At 41.7% G+C, this 22,259-nt stretch overlaps 1 protein-coding gene across 1 annotated transcript; it reads left to right on the plus strand.

Annotated features, from left to right (window-relative positions):
- The first annotated feature begins 223 nt into the window (after nucleotides 1-223).
- LOC119375545 (synaptotagmin-14) lies at nucleotides 224-21,729 on the plus strand. Its single transcript, XM_037645741.2, has 11 exons — nucleotides 224-802; nucleotides 1,311-1,487; nucleotides 2,337-2,495; nucleotides 3,670-3,890; nucleotides 4,913-5,125; nucleotides 6,608-6,719; nucleotides 7,737-7,894; nucleotides 8,710-8,899; nucleotides 9,743-9,858; nucleotides 12,708-12,872; nucleotides 13,475-21,729. The coding sequence occupies exons 1-11, from the start codon at nucleotides 787-789 to the stop codon at nucleotides 13,505-13,507; spliced, it is 1,560 nt and encodes a 519-aa protein (XP_037501669.1). The 5' UTR covers nucleotides 224-786; the 3' UTR covers nucleotides 13,508-21,729.
- Nucleotides 21,730-22,259: the final 530 nt, after the last annotated feature.

A 22,259-nucleotide genomic window follows, 5' to 3' on the forward strand; every position in this document is an offset into this window, starting at 1 on the left:
CATTGTCACTTGAGTACTGGTGCCATTTGTTTTGTTTTTTTCTTCTTTAAAGTTGTTGGGCACGGCCGTTGCCAGGATTATTTTAGTGTGTGTGGGGGAGGGGGGGTGCCTCCCCTAGCGCAGCCCCTGGTTGTGGGCATTTCCTATCTATCCATCTTCGGTCCTCACAAATTCACAGGTGTTTAACTACCGTTATGTTGTTTCCCTTGATATAATGGGCTGGAAAAAAAAAGAAACCAGGATTATCACTGATTATTTTGTAGCAGTATTGTAGCGGACACGAAACTGTGCACCCGGGCTATGCAAACAAGCTCCTTCTACTTCCGCGCTTGGTGAAAAAAAATTATCAAGTAAATCATTAGAATCAGCATAGTACAAGCAACACTCCGAACGAGGCCTTATGGTTCGGCTTCGCCACATTACGATTCACAGTGCGGTGAAGCCCACACTCACAACAGGGATGCGCCTGACGGATCTCCAAAACGTTTTTCGATAAAACTATCGCGCTTGCTTCGTTCTTACGATGCTAAAGAAAAATAATGGCTAATCGTGTCACGGCCGCCTCATTCAACACCGCATGTTGACGTTCCGTGGAGAGCGGCCGGGAGTATTAAAAAAAAAGAAAAAGAATGTGGGGCAGCCAATCGCCAACTGGCTCGGCAGCCGTCAGCGACACCGCCGATTCGTTCATGTTTCCTGTGCTTTCTGTTTGTGTTGGCTTTAAGCGCAACTGTCAGGCGCGTTCATTCTCCTCCTGCCGAGCTACCACACCGCACTACATCCAAGATGCAGATGCTCACAGGTGAACTGCACGCTTCGCCATCGACCGCTTGCATTGGGCCGCGTAGCTGGTGCGCAAGATGCCGTCGTCTCGGCGGGGTGCGCGAAAAGTAGGGCGCGTTATTAGGCCTAGTCGGTGTCTCCGTAGTAAATAAGAAGCACGTTGTGAAACCTAAAAGATATGCGAGGACCGAAGCAGTTGGTCGGCTTCCTCGGCCTGCGTTGCAAACTCCCCGGGAAACGGTCAATGCGCGGCATCGTTAACACGCTCGTTTCGTTTTGCATTCGCGCTTGCCGCACGCTTGTTCCTGCTCCCGTGTATTCGGAGCATCGCCGATTGCGACGTATGTTTCTCGCGGTCGCGTTGCAAATTGAAATGTTGCACGATGCAATGCGAGCACGACCGACAATGCGACTAGGCTGTGGCAGCTTGGATGCTGAGCTAGCTGGTGCGCAAAATGTTTCCAAATCTTGAGATCGGTCGTCATCAGGACTTAACAATCTTTTTTTGTTTGTTTGTTTTGTCGCAGTGCCAGTCGAGACGACCGTCTACCTGGGTGCCGTGGGTGTGATTTTGGTGATGCTCGGAGTGTTCTACCTCTACCTGAGCAAGAAGGTTTGCTTCACGACCATTGGAGGCTTCCCGTGCTGCGATGGTGCCGTATCGTCTCGTGAACGCGAGCGACAGGTGATCGCCAGAAACTTGGGTAAGTGGGCTTTGCCGCATTGCACTTGCGCATTGAGGCGTAGCCGCACGTTGGTGTCCTGTTGCACATGTTTTTCGGTTTCGTGTATGTTGTTCATTGATGTGCACTCGTTGGCTTTGGCAGCCAGATTAATTGAGCATTACGCGTTGTTCACGTATGTATAATCAGTGTGGTGGTAGTAAACTTCATTGCGGGGCTACCCGTCGTGGTAGCAATTGGTGGCTTAGGCGGTCGCGGGTTCGATTCCCGGCCACGGCGGCCGCATTTAGATGAAGGCAGTGCATAAAAAAACACTTGAGTATTTATAGTAGGTACACATGAATGAACCCCAGGTAGCCAAAATATATTCATAATCCCTGGCTACTGCGTGCCTTGATAATGATATCGTGGTTTTGGCTCGTGAAGCCCTCAGAATTGAGATAATAATTTATTGGTGAGCTGTTGAAAACATTTTTTTTTCTGTGTGAATTCCTCTCACGTAAGTTTTCCTGCGGTATAGCATTTTGTTAAAAAAAATTTGCCAATGCACACTGAAGGTTTTTTGCTCTGTGTAATATATTGAGCTGCTGTAGAACATAGATGACACACATTGGTTTGTTATTGTTGATCATTATATTTTGCTTTGTGATTGTCATTATAGTGTTGCAATGGTGCATTCATATGTGGGACTTTCCATCTATTGCAATAAGTAATACATATTGATTAAAGTTGTATCCCATAGTTTCTGTTGTCTGACATTACTAATATATGTGTAGCAAGCACAAGAATCGCTTATACTTATAGGACTCTTAAGAAAGCCAAGTTTGTATTTTGTCTTAATGCATAGATTTTTGTCGTTAATGTGCACAGGGGCAGCGTATGCCTACGATGACGTCGAGTCATCATCAGAAAGCGACGAAGAAGTCATACAACAACTGCATCATTCTGCCAGCCTGCAGGGGGGCTTTCTCAACAGCACATCAGCCCGAAAAGTGTCAAGCATGGGCCACTCCACTGACCATGCACACGGTAACTATTTCGTGTACTTTGCTAACAAAGTCACAACGTATTGTTATCATCGTTAGAAGAAATGTTTTCTAGCAGTGTCCTAACTTGCCGTCTAAATAAAGAAGAATAGAAATGATTGCTTTATGCGTTGCTCGTAGCTCACTGCTGTAAGTCTAATAGCTAACCAACATAACTTAACCTAACCACAGCAAGCACAGTATTAAGTCATGCTCATGACAACTAAGTAGCACATTATTGAAATTTTCATGTTCTTTTATTACAATAGTTTAATTAAGGAATGAATATGACAAAATTATATGTATATTGCTTTTAGCTCTGTGTTCTCATTATTAACAGCAGCACACAAGCCCTTACAGGTGAAGTTACAATGCAAAGAAAGACGAAGTTTAAAGAACAGATGCAGATTTTTATCCCCCCCCCTCCCCTTCATGTTTCTAGTCTGTTTGAGACATGTACACGAATCGGCCACATCTCAAGCCTTGTTTATTATCATTCAAGCAGTGCATTTCTTTCCCTTATATTTTGCCCTGTAAAGCTGCTTTACAGTGTTCCAATAAGTGATCCTGCTTATAGTGTTGTACTGACTACAGTAGACTGTTTAAATATTATGATATTTGTGCAGCTGGGTGCCTTACACTCCCGACAGTATTCAGTTCTCAAGTTTCCTGTGCATGCATGCACAAACGGTATCAAGCCAAGTGTAGTGCACAGTACTGGGCAGGCTTTGCACAATACTGCACATAAATGCGGAGTAATTGGATGTTGGACAGTCATTTGCCATGTGTGTACGGCTCTGTATGCACATGCACTTACACTTTTTTCTTTTGTTGATACTGCATAGACAAAACAAACATCTGACGCTACGGGGCAAGCTCATGCTGCCGCTTTATTAATGATTTACGGTCGCTAGTTGGGCGAGTCGGTGCATCTGCATCTTTACACATAGCGCAAAGGAAATAACGTAGATGCTAGAAGAAGAAACGACGAAACAGGAGTGCTGTCAGGAGTGCTGAGCCATAAACGCTTATTCACACAAAACCATACACATATAGAAACATTTACACATGCTTAAACTAATGACTGCCAGAGTGTTATTGCATTGGTCTGCCAGTTTCTAACAACATTTTTCTTTTCTTTTTAATGAGAAAGCTTTTGTGTTGGGTCTTTGTTGCAGGCAATGGGCACCTGCCTCAACCAGATTTGGTTTCCCTTGCGGAGAACGGTCGTGCCGTATCTACGGGGGCAGAGGCAGCGGAAGCGGCAGACACGAGCAGGGCTTCTTCCAAGCCAGTACAAGGAACTTCTACTGTTCGCACCGCTTTACAGTACGAGAACGGTGCTTTCCTGAAGGCCGAAGACTCTCCACTTTCATTGGCAGCATGTGGAGGAACTGACGTAAGTAACTGCACCTCATTAGCTAACCTAGGATCCTAAAAAAAAGATATCTGTCCATGAAAATTATCTTAATACACAGACTACAACTGTGTATCACAATTTCTCATGAACACATCGCAGGGTGTACAAGTTCTAGAGGTATTGAACAGCGAATGTCCTTGTGACGTGTTACATGACTAGCATATTGGAAAAGCAGACATAAACTAAGTGCCCATTCACAGTCTAAAACAGCAGTTAATGTTATCTATAGTAGTGTGTTGGCAGTTCAATTACTATTGCTCGGTAAAGTGATATGGAGAGGGAAGATTAGAGCTGAATTAGTCTAGATATGCCAGTACTCCTGCTATCCTATGCAAGGTAGTGTTATGCCAAACAGGTGGTTGAGTCAGTAGGCCGTCTTTTGATAAACCTTTCCGCTTTTCTAGATTTCAATATTCCTTTCCTGCCCTGTTACGTTTTTTTTAAGTGCGAAGCACTTTAGGGGCTCAGCCTGCCGTATGCTGTCGTATGCTGTCATCGTATGCTGTTGTAGCTTGGCATAACGCAGGCAAAGCCACGAATAGCGTAGCCATCTGTAGCATATTGCGCTCGCTTGCACCAAGAAGAAGTCTTCTTCCTCTTGTTCTTCGAGCGCCTTGATGTATAGAAATAGAAAAAAAGAGGAAGCAAGCAAGAAATAGAAAGATAGAGAAAGAAAGGGAAAAAATAGGAAGAAAACTAGAAAGAGGAAGAAAGAGAAAGAAATACATAAAGAGAGAGAGGAAGAAATAAATAGAAATAAGAAGAGTAAAGAGAGGAAAAAAGGCAGAAAAAAACGGAAAAAGATGAAAAGAAAGAAAGAGAGGAGGAAAGAAAGAGAAAACCGAAGAGAAACAAAGAAGGCTGCCCAGCTCCGCACTTCCTTCAGGCTTGGCGCCCCTAGCGCGAAGCTGCCTTAATTTTTTTGCTTACCATATTGCCGGTTCTCAGGGTCACAGATCATCGTATTATCAGTGCGCAATTTTTCCACTGCTGTTTTACAGGAGCCCATGCTACTTGACTTGGCTGAAGAGGAGTTGAGGTGCGTCGCCGAGGCGTCCGGTCTGCACGGTCCTGGTCCTTCGGAGCAGACCACCCGCTGCGGTGCCCTTGAGCTCATGTTTGAGTACAATGAGTCGGCCCGCAAGGTCATGGTCACGGTCCTGAGGGCACATGACTTGCCCAGTCGAGACCGTGGAGGGGCTAATAGCGTACAAGTAAGTTGTGGCCAGCTTAAGCAAAGCATGTGCACCCATGTAACCAAAAACCATGATGACACTCTTTCCTTATTTTTTTTTTTTCTTCAGCAAAATCTGCGTATTGTTACCTACTAAATAGTTACCTGGTCAATTCTTACTAACTGGTCCTTACTTAGTCTCGCATTTCTTGCAAGGTCCCACAAATATAGCATAATCCAACCTCTTTTGCAGCAATGTATAGCCTTGGTTATCTCTCATTCTTAGCAATTTTACCTCAATTAGTGTATGACGAGGTGTCAATCAGGTGACAACAGTGTGAGAAGCTGCGCACCTATTGGTCAAGCTGGGTATGAAAGTGTCAAGATGCCTTGAAGTAATAAGGGTATGCACAGATTCTTTGAAATCAGTAGAGCTGAGAGTCAATATTATCACCTTTTAATCTTAAAAACGATTGCTCAACTCCACTACCTGCTCGAAACTGGGAGCACATGCTTTAGAAGAAGCATTGCTAGTATATACTCGCGCAGCATGCCACAACTCATGTCAGCCAATGAAATGTTTCCAATAGTAACCCTTTGCGACATGGATTATGACAGATTATCTATAAATGCATGAAATTTACATAATTTGATTCCAAGCTTCTGGAGAACAAATTTAAAGCAAGTGAAAGTGTTAGACTAAATTACAGCATATTTTACAGCAATTAATTGCAATGACAACATAAATAATTATCTAATTATGTACAGACAGTTGTGCTATATTTCTTCGTAAATGGAATTCAGGGGCACACTCAAATTACATGCTATAGTTATCTGCTGGTAGCGAGCACAGGTAAAAAAAATATTTTGAAATTCCTGCAAAAATTTCCCACGTCTGAAGCCTTGTTAAACATGGTGCTGCCTTCACCAAAGTGATAGTGTATAGCAAAATATTTGAACCGTAAGTGATATAAGGGAACTTTAGGCAACAAGAATGCTTAATTTACCATTGGCTCGATGTTTGCAGTCTCTTCCTAGCCAATAATGCATATAAATGGCAAAAGTAAAGTCTCGTGCGACACCTTGTCGCAAAGGGACAAAAAGAGTGTAAGGCAACAAATAGCCTAAAGTCTGCAGAAGTGACACCAGAAAGATTGTGCATGTGGTGACATTGAGGGATGAGATATGTACTGATTAAAAGTTGGGGGAGTAGGCAGCGGCAGTGCTTTAGTTCCTATGTTAATGTGAAAAAAATGCCATTTATTACACACATCTACAGCTGAGTAGTAGACTGGCAGTCCTCGCTTTTATTCTGTGATGCTCAAATCATGTTTCAACATTTCTGCTTCTTATTATGTGCCAGTCTAGGGATTCAGCCATGTGTCTTATATCTGCATGTGTAATGTAACATAAATTAAATCTCGCTCTAGTACTTCCTCTGGTTGCAGCAATGCCTTTAAACATGGCCTTAGTAATGTTGTGAGTGTTGTTCTGATGCACACATTTCTTTATTTCTTTAAAGGTACGGCTATTGCTGCTGCCTCATAAAAGGCAAAAATTCAGAACAAAAATAAAACAAGCTGGCGAAGATATGACCTTCAACGAAACCTTCGCCTTCACGCGCATCAGCCCTGGTAAGGCATTTCGTCTTGGACTAGAGAAGAACTCTTGAGTGTGTGAACGCACCTGCTAGAAGATAATGCTAGTTGTTACACTTTATGCCTAGCTCAAGTTAAGGCATGTGCTGTTCTCAAGTGCAGTGGTGTAACCAGGGGCTTGCAGTATGGATCATTGTAGCTGTGATGCACTTTGTTATGAAAAAAACAAATGGAGGGTGTGGTAGGGAGTACTGTTGTGTCGTTAGTGCATGTTGTGCTAAACAGCACGATCTACCTAGGCAGTGATATATCAAAGATATATTTTGCAATGTTTGTTAGCTGTATTGAAAATGTTTACCTTTCTAGTTTCAACAAGTTAACCTTTCATTTTCTTGTATGCATGTGCGCAATAGGTTCAGTGTGAGGCTTTTTAGGGACTACTAGTTGACTTCTGATCATTGAAGCAAGTTATGCTACATAGCTGCAACAAGGCATAAAACAAATAAAGGTACACATGAACACTCGAAAACACGGACAGATCAAGTAGTGCATACCATTCAGCCACTTCATCATGAACATATGTGCATTTTTTTTCCCTTTTATGCCGTGTTACTGCTGTACAGAAAAACTCAGCTTTACAAACAACGGCAACACATAAGCATATGCTTTACTAACGCAGCTGTCTGTCACGTTTGTGCATAAGTATTTTCAAGTTAGAGGTACTGCTGCATCCCAAGAAGAACGCATGCTTGAAACACTGGCAACTCTACGATGTTAACAGTGCACGTGCTTGACAACAGATGCGCACTGATTGTGTAGCACTTATAGCTACAGTCAAACCTCACTACAGCAAAGTCACACTTGACAAGAAAGTAACTTCGTTGTATTTGAAAACTCGTCATACATTCGAAACACTGTTCGTCACATGACTACTTTTTAATTTACTTTATCACCGATAATCCGTTACATCCATATTACTTATGCTGAGGATTGACTGTAGCTCATGCTAACCTGACAGTGGTGTGCATGCATATTCTATAACTTGCTTCACAGAGGAAGTGAACACTATGGGGCTGCGTGTACGGTTGTACGGGTGCGAACGCATGCGCCGGGAGCATCTCGTCGGGGAGACCGTGCTGCCTTTCCAGTGCCTGGCTCTTGACCAGCCTTCCACCATGTGGCTCATGCTGGAGCCACGGTCTAACCTGGCTGTAAGGATCGCCACTTCTCAACATCCTAATTGCATGTCACCATCCTAACTTGCACTGTGTTGCTGTAGGTTATCTTTTGCATTTTAACAACAAACTTCCGTCTGGCATATCATACTTCCCGATCGATAGCCAAATAGATGCAAGGGTTGGAAGGATTAAATAATGAAATGGAGGATACACTACAGCTTTGTCTGTGCCTTGTCTTGTCTATGTGTTTAAAGCACTATCTTCATACCCACTGTGGTGGTGCTTAAGTTGCTCGACTGCTTACTTGAAGGTGGCGGAATCGCATCCCGGCCATGGCAGCTGCACTTCAATAGAGGTTAAACGCTAGAGGGCCATCTACTTAGATTGAGGTGCACGTTGAAGAACTCCAGATGGTCGAAATTTCCGGAGACCTTCACTACGGCGTCTCTCATAATCATATCGTGGTTTGGGATGTAAAACCCCAAAAATCATCATTAATTAAAATACTATCGTCATCTTCATTTTGTGTTAATATTTTTAATGGCTGTGAACCTACTAGCATGGTAAGGGGAAATCGTATGATGCAACAATGCTTGCTTGGCTTCGTGTGAATCTAACGAAACTATAACTGGCATGATTGTCTCTTCACACCACTAAGCTAAATATTTGCCATGCTGACAACATTTACCTGTAATAACAAATTTTTATTGATTATTGTCATAAGTTTATTAAAGACGGGGTGCTCCATTCCTGACATTCTATGTATGCTTTAGTGAAGCTCCCCCCCTCCCCTTCACTTTCCCTATGCAGGCACAGTAGTGCACCTAATTATTTTGCTCTTGTCACAGCATTGGGATTCCAAGTGTGAGATTTCCAGCTTGGCCCGATCAGACTCGACAAGTTCGGCGCAGTCGATGCAGCACGGAGGTCTTCCAGAACTGCTGCTAGGACTCGCCTACAATGGCACAACCGGGCGCCTCGCTGTCGAGGTGATCAAGGGTAGCCACTTCCGCAATGTCACCATGAACAGGGCCCCAGGTGTGCCAATTGTCTCATTATGTTAATGAATAATTTTATTAAGCTGGTCGAATTTACTTGTGCAAGCTCATTGCCAACCATATTTCCAAAGGAGAGTGCAGCCAGCACCACCTAACGAGAGTTTTAATTAATGCACTTAATTAACTGACATCTGCAACTTTGCTCACGCATCACTTTCAAGGCCATTCCCTCCTGCACGCAAGAGCTGCAGTTCAAGTAGGCCTTGTGCTTTTGCAATTGGTCCAGAAGTTTTGCACTTTTGCAATTCATGATGTGCACAAAGAACACAATCATTTCTTTCCATTCTTTGTCGGCTTTCACGCTGTGCACATCATCATGAAATACATACGAACTACCTATCCCAGTCCTACGCTTTGCCACTACACTTCGAGTGTTTATGTTTTTAGATATTTCTAGGTCCCGAAAGCAGCTTCGCTGTATTATCTTGAGCTTCACTGAAGCTTTTTAAAGCACAGTAAAAATGTTGCGGTTATATGAATACTGAAAGATATAGATGCTAGCTGTTGTTGCATAGTACTTGCTAAATGCTGAGGATACACATTGAAGTGTAGTTTCTAAATGATTACAGTATAGTTTCTAATTAATTAGTTTTTAATTATAATAGCTGTGTGTACAGTTTATTTAGTCGGCAGCAAAGCCTTGGTAAACATTCATAAAATTTGAGTTTCTCTTATCTGACAACTCTGCTCAACCATTCGCACACAGCATCCTTTCTGGCCTTCCTATAAATGTGTAATATGGAATTTGAGCTAATGTGTGTCCTGTAACCTTTGCTTATTTCTCACCGATTTCCTTTTTTTCTTTCGTTTCAATTTTGTGCAGACACTTTCGTCAAACTTACGCTGATGTCTTCGAGTGGTCAAGAGATAACCCGAAGCAAGACGTCCGTTCGGCGGGGACAGCCGAATCCTCTCTTCAAAGAAACATTTGTGTTCCAGGCATGTATTTGCTCTTCTATAGGGATGGGCGAATATTCGAGGGCTTCGAATATTCGAACGAATATTACAGTATTCTAATTCGCTTCGAGATGAAGTTATATTATTCGAAAATTCGAAGTATTCGAAACGAATGAATATATGCGTATTTGACCGCATACAGACGCCTGTAAAGGTGGTTTCACCGCAGCATGGGGATGCTATGCCGTGAAACTACATATCCAGGGGAAATCTGCACTGCCGCGAAGCCACACTTCAAGGTTCAGCACTTTCACCTCAATTATTTTTTAAATCGAAACTGTGTTATACGGGCTTATATGCATTAAGTGTAGTAAATTTTAATACTTAGCGTATTGTACCACTTATAACTTGCACCCAACTGCTATTCAACCCTTGCTGCTATTCACAGTTGCTTCAACTTCACTTCCAACCAAAAAAGTAACATTCACATGTGCCTAGTTCTAATTCTTAAAAACATTGTGCAAGTTAGTTGGTTCATGACAGAAATGCTCGTTTTTCTTTATAATATGTATATGTACTATTCGAACTATTCAATTTGAAATTATTCAACCAAATCACTTTTCGCTTCGAACCTCAAATTTACTATTTGCCCATCCCTACTCTTCTATCACGACTAGCTGGCTCTGTTGCTGCTACACAATAATCTGGTAACAGTGTAACACTGCATTCACAAGTGATCAAGTGAGTTTTGGAAATGACTACAATATCTAGCTAAGCAAAAAGCTCTGATCTGAGTTACGGTAACCAGAAACTCCATTGCAATGTGATTGCAAAGCTTTAAATGGGGTATGCAGTAAAATATGGCACGTTAATTATGGTGTAAAAGCACGGGACATGTGAACAGAGAAGGCGCTGACTGTCAAGTGATTTTTTTATTTAGAGTCATATAAGCCAGAGGACACAAATGGGGCACTGTGCAATGTTTTGATAAAGAAAGAGTGTATGTGATATAAAAGTGACTTGCAGTTAACGTGGAAACTTTGACAATGTTTCTTGCATAACACTTATGTGAAATCTGCAATGTCGTACAGACATCATCAGAACCTTGTTTTGATGGGTGTCAAAATCAAAAGGGATAGTGCAATGCTCACATTTCGCACCTGTAATCAAGTAGTCAACCTTTTTTTCTAAGACAGTGTTTTCAAAGCATACTGACCTATGGTTTGTTTTGCATTTCTTTAACATGTAGCTGAAAGCATATATAGTATCAGGCAAACATTACGTTGTCTGCTTGTTTATTATTAAGTTTCCTAGAACTACACGTTGTTATAGTTCAAGCTGTTCCAACTTGTCTCTGAGTTAAATATGTTATGACATATATGAGTATGTGCTAGAAAGGATTAGCGCTAAAGCCTCCACAGGTAGAATCTGTTCCCCGCAGCACACCTATCAAGAAGCTTTATTAAGACAAAAGCCTTAAATGCCTCATCAAACGCGAAATTTGACCATTGGTGTCCCGCGGCGTCGGGGACCACATGAGTGATGCAAAAAATCATCACGTGGTCGTCACCATATGACGTCATCATAACGTCACAGATCGCCAAAATTTGTGATATCATCATGCCGTGACATCACATGATGCCGTCATCGCATGACATCGTAGCTTAAAGTGGGCAGATCACGAAGGCAGTGCACAACCAGGTAGAGTGCCTCCGATCCTGGAGGCAATGCAAAGCCACGCTAGGCGCACAAAGCTTTTGGAGGGTGGCGGGCAGGATCAATACATCAAGTGAGAAGAAAAAGAAGATGGCTTTCGCCTTTGAGTTGTCTTAGGTGAATGGATAAGGGACCCTGAGCGTTTTTGAACTCTACTTGTAAATAGCCTTAACTTGGTGGGTTATGCATTCCTTATTATTAATAAAAAAGGCTTACAGACAATGAATTACACTATACTGGCCATATTAAACAACTTACTGAAAACGAATCGAAGACATCTAAATTAAATGTGTGTAATGTACTTTTATAAAGTGGATGAATTGATATAGCCGTTTTGGCAAGAAACGTTTTTTGCTTTAGGCTGTTTTGTGATCATGCATGTGTATGTATTTTTCGTGCACTTATGACGCTTATGTATCTGCTATGTGTTACAGATATGTTCAGTTGCACGCCAACTGTTCTGCGAAACTTTGCAAGGGAAGGCAGGGCGCATCGAGCTGCGTTGAAAGGCAGTTTTTTTCCTGCTTTCCCTTTTCAACATGGGTGTACATGTTGTGAGAAACAAATCAACCCATAACATTGGAACTTGAGCAAGGCAGAGACAGTCAAGATGCATACGTTGTCTGTCATCTTCTCAAGTTGCGCTGTTTAGTACATGAGAAGCCGTAACGATGAGCTCACTTCAGTCTTTTAAGGGGCGATGTGGCAATGCGAATGTTAAACTTGGTCAAAATGTTCAATTTTTCAATTTTTTTTTTTGCGATCCTCAAACCATCTTTTACGTCATGGTGAAATAGTAGAACAAAATAGGCAGTAGAAGTTGAGAAAAAATCACTTTATTAGTGTGCTGTCATCAAAAACTATGAGAAAATCGGGCTTCAGAATGTACAAATTTTGCAGCTTTCCCTTGGCACAGTGCTGCCATTGTGGCATCATCGTAAAGGGGAGAGATTGGAGCTCAAGGTAGCCACAATGCTGCATTTCTCCAATGAAAAATAAAACCAGATTCCTTCAGAGTCCCATTTCCTTAGCTTGGAGCTCCATTTTCTTTGAGCTCACTTTATCACAATAAATAACAAAGATATAGTTTTCATTGCCACATCTCCCCTTTAGATTCACATGATCATCAACACAATCTTTCGTGACATTTTGTCTTTCTTTTTCTTTCATCCCAGGTTGCCCTCTTTCAGTTGCCAGATGTGACGCTAATGGTTTCTGTTTACTACAAGCGGTCCATGAAGCGAAAAGACATGATTGGTTGGTTCTCGCTGGGCCTTAACAGCTCTGGTGAAGAGGAACTCTCACACTGGAATGACATGCGTGAAAGCAAAGGAGAACAGGTAAGATATGTTCCACACATGATAAGGCAAGATAACCTTGGCAGATTTGGCAGAGATGTCATCATGAAAGACTCAGACAGGCAGGATTAGAAATAACAGGAATAATTGTGGAGAACCGAGAGTTGTATTTTGCATGGAATCACATGAAACACATTGTGTTTTTATATGTACACATTATGTCTTACCAAAGCGTCTTTGCATACTATCGTGTCAAGTGAGTTACGAAATTTGAACACTTTGCAGGGCACTCGCACGTTGGAGCTAGCTCATACTGAGCATCATAGTCTGTGTGTGCGTGTTTTCATCCCAGATGGACTATTTAACCATCGAGAAGCATTTGGGCTGCCTTTATTAACGCTGTTCAAACTCCCAGTTGCGTACCCACAAATCTCGTTTTGGTGAATCGAAAATCTGGTGTGCAAATCTTGTTTTAGTTATTTGTGAAAGTGAAGTTTGCAGTTGGGAATATTCACGTTTATCTACAAGTTATTTAGTTAGCTTCCATCCCTAAGTTGAATCAATAAACGACATGGTTCATTAATTAGCAACCAGTCAAGATTCCTGTATGTCAACTAGCACGTTCTGTTTTGCGTCCTCACCAGATGTGCAGGTGGCACGTGCTCCTCGACAGCTAGCAAGCTGAGCTCGTCCACAGGGCGACTTCGCTTCCATGCCTGAAGAGAAGGACAAGTCTTGCAGAGTCGGCTCAGTGAGAACAAGGTTGAGATCGAGGAAGCTGCCTGCCTCCGGGAAGACGGGAAGTGCGTACTTATCTAAGCTCGTCTTGAGTACGGTACACATTTTTCGGCTGTTACCTTCAGAAGAAAATAATTTCGGCGTCTCCTTAGCCAGTTCTCTTGTTACTCAAATTACACAAACATTGCAAGACTGCACTCTCAATGTTGCGTCGGTTTGCTCATTCATAACTTGAGAAAAATGAGAAAATCTGACGCGAGCGCGATTGTTCGAGCAGCACCATTTTGTCGTACGAGTGCAAGTATGGCGGAAGCCTTTCCCAAAAGATCAAGACTGTTGTCGCACACATCTGGTATAATCACCTGATTTGCGTGACGCTTTCCGGAAGACACGTAGAACATATTGTTACCTCTTCTTATGCACCGAGTCTGGTGAGATGTATTATATACGGTGCTTCCGACACCGTCGGTGTTATCTTCCCGCATGGCAGTGCGCGAGACCTCCTCATGTCTTGACTTCAGCACCATTGCTCTTCAAACTCAACCAATATATTGAAGCCACTCATGAAATATGTAAACACAATGTGTGTTCCCCTCCCATTTTATGTCTTCTTGAGGTTGGCTTTAAGATCAGCCAAAGCACTCTTTATGGGAAGGATGCATGTGGTCCACGTGAAGTATACTCAAACATATCTGTGCTCAGAGACTGTGCAAACCTCCGAGGTGCACATAGTGCACATTTTTGTATGTGCAAATGGAGTCGCATAGACTTTCTTTGACATTTGCATACAGCATGACTGGTCGCTGCTTGTGGATGGTGACTTAATTTGTGAGCTGTGTGTGTGCGAGGAATGCACTGGTTGATAGTCTGTACAAGGATTTTTTATATATGTGATTGGTTTGAATGTCATAAGCATGTTTTTCATGTGCAAATAGGGTCATATAGACTTTCTTCGAGGTTTACATGCAGCATGACCGGTCGCTGCATGTGGATGGTGACTATTATTTATTTATTTATTGTATTTATTATATTGTGAGCTATGTGCATATGGAAGGAATGAACTGGTTGGTTGTTTGTACAAAGTACTTAATCATTTATTTCATTTTCTTCGCATATGTGTTTTGTTGAATGTCATACATGTTTTGTTTGCATGTGCACATGCAGTCACATAGACTTTCTCGGTATATTATATGCAGCATGGCCGGTCGCTGCTTGTGGACAGTGGCTATTATCTGTGAGCTACGTGTGCATACAAACAATGCACTGGTTGTAGTTTGTACACATATTTGTCTGTCTCATTTATTTGCATATGTGTTTTTGTTTGAATGTCAAAAGTTGAGTGTTTGCCTGGCGTGCTTTGTAAAACAGATGGCCAGGATTTTGGCGCTTTATTTGAACCCATGTCTGGCCTAACGTTTTTCTTTCTTCCTTCTCAGTAAGTGTTTGTTGTAGTACAGCTCTAACCTGAGGATGTGATTGAAAGGACTTTGATATTTGGTATTGCTGATCTATAGTAGCAACATGAGAGTTTCAGTATGAAATGTGTTATTAGAACACTAGGTTATGCAGGAAGGAGACTAAGTAAAGACCACAAATAGGTGAAACAGTTTGCACAATAAAAGTAGCAAACAAACAAAACAAAAAAAAGATTGTGTTAAGCTGTCCTAAGAATCTTGTTCACAAATAGAACCTCCTCTTGAGCGCGTAAGTTGTGACACTTAGCAGGTTTGATGTTCGGATGTTTCACACTGTTTGTCGGGAAATCAGTTTTTTATGTGAACAGTCTTGAATAGCACATCCCACAACATAGTTTCTTGTGATGCCTTTAGCTACCCCGTAGCCTTGCACTTTCTAGTCATTGAGTGCTCCAAATACGTATACTACGTACATGTGTCATTGTGTGTGTATAACTGTCAGGGCTGCCTCCTTGACATAAAATTTTCGTGTTGAGTGAGTTTTGACGGAAAGTCATGTGGTGACCAGGTATATATTTTACTATGAGTAAGTTTTTGGCTTCTCGGTTTCGTGAGTTTTAGGTTAAAAATTTTGCTTTTCTGTATAATACTGTCGATTGCTGCCCACAGAAGTACACATAATCGCCGAGTAATCAACTTTTAAAGTTTGCAAAACTGTTTCGCTGTTTCTTTTTCAGCATTTATCAGAGCGCTATCTAGCTGCCATTTTGAGTCATGATTCAACTGCAACCCTGAGTCTGCCTGCAATGTTGTGAGCACATGTTATTCACTTCATACCACTAAACATTTTCCGAGGCAGCTTGTACAAACTGTAAGTTCACTAGAGGACAATGAAAGTGTAAACTTGAGAGCCCTCATTTTTTCTCATTTAGCGCTAATCACAGACACTAATCACTAACTGGACACTAATAACTAATCGGAGACGTAGCTTTCGTTTCAGCTTTTAAGCATGTATCGCGATACCATTGTAATGTGGCTGCTGAACACTGTAGCACTGCTGTAATAGTCACCAACATAGCCGTACGATTATGAGAACAAAGATATGATCACCCATTACTAAATTGTCCTAGGCACATTCTACGTAGGCAGCGATACGATAGGGAGTTTCGTTGAATTGATTCTCATCAAACTTTTTCATGTTTCGTACTCACGCCCATAGAAACTTCAATATGATAAAGTGATGAAAGCATTTCGTTGCTTCTTCATTGATACTGGCATCTGCGATGAACACCGAGTTGACAGAGTCACATGCGTGTCTCATACCTGTGGGCCTGGAAAACTTGCAGACTTTGTTATGAGAATTTTTTGATAGACATCTTCCCTCGCTTAATGCAAGAATCGATCTCTTTTTTTTTGTTTATTATATTAACCAGGTGTAAAGGAATAGCCATCACCAGCAAGAGGCAGCAATAGCCCCTTAGCTTGTTTGTACATTGATTAAAAAAAAAAAAGAAAGAGAGACAGAAAGAAGGGAAGAAAAACTGAAGTTGCAGTCTTCAGGAGCTGTATTTTGCAGAGCAGGCAGCCCTGACGTGCGTTGCCTCTCGTGTCTAAACATCTTCGGTCCCCGAGCGCAGTTCTCAAAAGTTTGGGAAATATTCTGGCCGAGGACACAGTATCACTCTCGCCTAGGGCTGAGATGCCCAGCATCAGTGCTGGTGGTTGTCCCTATGGGAGTGTGGAAGCCTTTCTTTCTCTCGCCTGTTGTCCCGCTGTTGGGCCTTGTACGAACACACGTTTATATATTTTGCAAACACGTTTGGCAGCCTAGTCTGCTTCGATTTTTTTTTGTCTTGAGCTTAAGCCACTGCCGGCTTTGCAGCGCCCCAAGAAGCAAAATTAGCGCAGCAACAAGTTGGCCCAACGTGCGTATCAACTTAGTAAAAGCTAGTAGAAGTGCTCTGCCCAGTCATGCCAGAAGTGGTTTTCTGATATGCCATTGAAATAATGGTAAAATAATTGGCTCGAATCGTACATGCGGCCAACTTGTCGGGTGTTGAGCCAATCTGTTGCGACAAGCTTTGTGTAATACGAATGCTACAATGTGATAACATTGCATAAGCTCACTTTTTTTTTGCCAACCCTCAACAAACCTATACAATACTGGTCTGGTTGTTTCACATTGCTTTGATAGTGATCTGATAGCCGTATAAAACATGAATAATGGAGGTTCTGCATGATGCATCGTCAACCAACTCAGTAGCACTCTTCTGAATGTTAAAACGATAGAAGTGTGCTTATAGCCGCAATGTTTAAATGCTTTGTTATGCGACCATTAAAGCGTTGCAGGAGAAATAAGAAACGATCCAGTTGATTCATACTTGTAATCAGCATATAAAAATGACAGAGATGGGTGTGTTTCTGTCGTTTCTGCATAAACATCTGTTTCTGTCAATTTTCCAAGCTGGTTCTAAGTACTAGTATACATCAATTCTAACTCTTCCAGCTTCCTACTTTACTACAGTGAGCCGTACGTTGAGCTGAACTTAATTTTCTGGCAATGCTGACTTCCAGTGGAAGACGAGTGAGCTTCCAGTGATTGGCTGTTGGCTATGTGCACTTGGGGCGTTGCAGGACGCTGATGTGCAAAGGTAGTTCCCACGTGCATATGTGCTAACGCGGAGCTCAAGTTTAGTGTGGTTCATATTGAACTGTCAATTAAGTGTTGAGCCGTGTTTTCTCGTGTGTTGTGCCACCCCAGCTGATGTATCGTGTGCAGACACGCCACATATAAGCGGGTGCAGTCTGGTGCATCGACTTCCCGGACTTACGTGAGAGTCACAGCATCCCCTTGAAATGCACGCCGTTGACGTTGCGAAATGCATAATAAGCACAGTGCCCCCTCCTCGATATGTAAATGTTGTTAACCTTGTTTGTTTCCAGCAGTTGCAGCAGGTTAGCTTAACCTGCTGTTGACTTGCCGTTGACCATAAGCCCTGACGTAGATGGTAGCCATTTTAACATTTCCACTGGCATCTAATTTTGTGAAATGAATGACCTCGACCTTTTACAAAGTACTTCTTCCTGGCAGTGTTCTGCCCTGGGGTAGCATGTTAATGAGCTATAATTACAGTCCCTCATCAACAGCATGAGCATGCTTTTGCAAACTTCATGCTTTTTTCTTTTCTACCCGCATCGAGGCATTTGCCGGTAAGGTGCAAGACGGAGTTCAAAGCAAAATTTTTAGGGAGTCTTATTCTCTGATTTCGCAAACTTGGCTAAACTTGCTATGTAGTTTTTGTCATTCAAGCTGCGAAAAGCTTGATGCGTGTTCACTGTTTTGTTTTTAGGAGTGCCAGGGGAAGTGGTTAGAAGTTTTCTTTATTGCTGCAAAGTGTTGCTGAATGTACATACTTAAAGACGATAGACAGCACAAATACGTAGACACATCCAAACCAAACAATATGTAAGACAAGCACAAACACACACTGGCAAAGGCTACGAAATAAGCAGAAAAGGCATGGCGTGTAAAGCATGTGTGTGAAGAAACTACAAGAAGTCAGTAGCCACACATGCACGTAAAAAAAACTGTCTTTCTATTACACAATGCTCTCACTTGTTTTTTCCTACATACACCTGTTTGAGAATGTGTCTACTTATTTTGCGCTACCTATAGATCTAAGTATGTCTAACACAATACTCCAGTAACAAGTTCTACTAGATTGTGTGTTTCAGCTGTTGTGCCAATGTTTTTGAGTTCACATGCTACAGTTTCTTAACACTCAACTTGTGAATGCCTCAGACATATTGAAGCTGGAAGTATTTCTGGTACCACGTACACGTGACAATCTATTGTTTCCTGGTTGTACCATTACTCAGGATGTAAAAGATATCACATCGTTGCTGATGTCTTTTGCATTGCTGTTGTGTGTGAATCTGTTAAAGTGCGTGCCAAGTTAAAAAGTTTGTGTAGGATGATTCCAGGCACTAAAAATATAAATGGAAGAAAGCTGGCATGAACAGGTCATAAGTTTGTGGTCAAATAATACCGACTTTGAAGCTAACGTGTTTTCATGTTAAGGAGTGGTTTCAGCCAAAATCTTTATGACTAGTAGTTTAAGCTTAAGCTTGCATCAACTAGAGAGCATGCAGTCTACATGTTTAGTAGTTGATTTCAAGCATTTTCTGTTGAATTTTTGTTACTGCACATTTGGTTTCAATGGGCAAATGTTCAAATTCGAAGTAGTGTGTGTCACTTATATACTGACAATTGCCTGCCTAGGAAGTTAGATCGTTAACCGCAGTGATCTTATCTTCTTAAAAATTGGTGATTTATGTATGTAGTGTGTTGAGACTCTTGCAACTTATTTGTTTGTGCCGAGAAATGTGTGCTGCTTGTCAACTGGATGGATGTATTTGGCAAGCTGTCGGCTGCAGCTTGCACCATAAATATGAAATGTGATAACTTTCATGTCTCTTCTTCTGTTCCCAGAAACATTCATAAGACTTCTTCTTCTTGTGCTTGTATTTGTATTGCTAAAAGGCAATGTAAAAGGGTGCAGGGGGGACAGTCAAGAAGCGTTGTACTCTTGTATGTTTCTTTGTTTTTCTGTGTTTCACCAAACAAACTTAACGGAAGTTCACAATGTGGAGGAAGATCAGCAGCAATCAGTTTTCTAAAACATTGAGTTATATAAAAATTTGCCCATGCCCTGCAATCCACAGTAAAACCTTGTTGTAATGAAGTTCTATGTGATATGCTACAATCTTTTGTGTGTCCAGCATTCCTATTCGTATGACTGTTTCGACGTCATTATACCCAATGATTTGTTGCATGTGGTGGTTTGTTCCATCATATTGCTTATTGCATCTGATAGTTTGTTATATAAAGGTTTGACATGCTAACCTCCCGGTTTAACTTTGCAATCTCATCCGATGTTCGTTAAATACAAACCTTTTATGGTTACATCCTTATATCCAATTATTTGTGACATCTGGTGATTTATTATATCCAACAATTTGTGATATTCAATTATATTTCCTCTGTGATATTTTTTTAGAGGTTTCCTTACTAGCCTCCTGGTTTTACTATGTTGTGTCATTTAACAGTCCTTGTAAACATACAATCGTTTCACACTGATGACCGTGAGAAACCTTTTATGTGTATGTCACTGTATCCAGTGATTCATTATCCATTACTGTGTTATATCTAGTTATATTTGCTGTATCAAGGTCTGACAGTCAAGCCTCCTGATTAAGCTCTGTTGGCAGAGCAACTGCGCCGGAAATGTGATGGGGCTGGGTTCACTGCACAGAGCAGAATTGCTTACCTATGCTTCATCTGCGAAGATTTCCGAGAAACCTGCAGGAGTTTTCTTTTGCTGTGTCACATCAACCTCGGCCGAACGCCAACTTTCGTGTTCATGTCTCCTCTTTGTGAGCATACAGGTGCTTCAAGTAACATACTTCACCTCAGAGGGCAGATATTCTGGGTTTCACCGCTCACGACGGACGAAATCCGCCTGGGTAAACAAGAGACCACGTTTTATTTACGCGTATATCGCGTTCACAGCGTGTGATATTTTTTTTCTTTGTCACTCGTAATTCATCGTGGTTTTGTAACTTCACTGGCACTGTGTTTGTGATCTCTGCACTGCACACTTGACCTTTCTTTGTCCTTCTGCACTGCACTGTCATGAAACAATGTAATTCCATGTGAATCTCACAAAATTTAGAATGATTGACAGTTCGGTATAACAGTGCACAAGTAATGTGTTATCTAGATATCGAACTGTCTAATGTTGTGTCAGCTGAAATATATTTAAAGATTGACATATTCAATTTGCGTACGTCAGTTGTGACCGTGTGAGTATCAACTGTGTCTGTGAATTTTTTTTTCCAATGTTGAACTTGTCTCGTTCTCCTTTGGTTCTTGCAAAATGTTTCGCTTAACTAAAGGTGGCATCAGCAGGCTTGGCGTACTGAACATACCACGCGTCGCCAATCAAGGTTGATGTCCTGTTGACATCGCAATTTTGTCCTGACGTGCGAGTCGAAACAGTGGTTGCATTAGATGCAATGAGGGTAAAGCTCACATCAGAGCATTCACATACCATGTAACGAAATTAAGAAAAAAAATGGTGTCACTGTGATAATGTGACATAAACATGCTTACGCATTTAAAAGTGTGTCACTTATGGATCGATTGATGTGCACGAGCCAAAAAGCAAGAGCAAAGTGCTTCAGTGTCAGCGTCAATGAGAATACTGTTGCTTTAAAGGAACACCAAAAAAATGCGAGTTTAGTAACCCAAGCCTGTGTAGTACACCTTCGAAGACTTGCCACACGGCTAGATTCTAAGCGCTAACTGTCATGTATTGATTTGATAAGTGCGCATTTTACAACCTGTGTCATGCGACTCGGTTGTGGTTCAGTGCCGTGATTATTATGCACATTGGTTAAAAGAAAGCTGTTATCTGCACACCAATAACAACGGGAAGAAAACATTTGCCAAGTTTGTCGAACTCCAAACCCAAAGCAATGTACGTGGCAAGCCCAGGTTGTAGGTCACTTGTAGCAGATGTTGTTACGGGGGCAATTTTTTTTTTAAGAAAAGAAGTTGCCTTTGTGCGTGCGCATATAAATATATATATTACAGTTCCCACACACTGTTGACTGTTGCTTATGGACAAATCATTCTGTAAGAGCCTCCTTTCTTTGTTGCACATTAAATAATGTTTGAAAAATTCACTGTCTGGCCTGCAATCTTTTTTTGCCTGGATCCTCTCAATGTAATGCTCTCCACAATGGACAGCTGGACCTTTAATAACTAGCGAAGTTACCAAAGTTTAAATATTACTTGGAAGTATAAACATTTACATTTGTAACAAATATTAAATAGCAGCATGATCTCAGTTGAGCATCTTGGTAGTCTGTACTATAAGCTACAAGATCAAAAGGTTGGAAATAAATTAATGAAACAGACCTCGCAAAGAGCTTAACTGCAGCAATGTGCCATGCAGGTGCAAATGTCCTTACTTTGTACGAAAGAAGTGTGCAGCTCTAAAGTTCAGGCAGTGCTAGTGTTTAAGGAAGTTCACTTGTCCATCATGTCGTGCTTCAACTTCAGCACATGGGTGAGTCTGTCCTCAGTCACCTGCTAGCAAGGCAGAAACCCTTGCGTGTAAGCACCTGCAACTATAAGCCTGCCACCAAGAACAGGAAAAATAAATCGCTTATCAGTATGGTTGAGACTCATTGTTAGGCTTCCATAAGC

This window comes from Rhipicephalus sanguineus, chromosome 11, assembly GCF_013339695.2.
Source record: "Rhipicephalus sanguineus isolate Rsan-2018 chromosome 11, BIME_Rsan_1.4, whole genome shotgun sequence".
Taxonomy (NCBI): domain Eukaryota; kingdom Metazoa; phylum Arthropoda; class Arachnida; order Ixodida; family Ixodidae; genus Rhipicephalus; species Rhipicephalus sanguineus.

What these genes read in the sequence shown, in the direction of transcription:
- LOC119375545 (XM_037645741.2), top strand. An exon ending in CTCCACTGACCATGCACACG is followed by an intron (nt 2,496 to 3,669) that starts GTAACTATTTCG and finishes TCTTTGTTGCAG; the next exon opens with GCAATGGGCACCTGCCTCAA. An exon ending in CAGCATGTGGAGGAACTGAC is followed by an intron (nt 3,891 to 4,912) that starts GTAAGTAACTGC and finishes GCTGTTTTACAG; the next exon opens with GAGCCCATGCTACTTGACTT.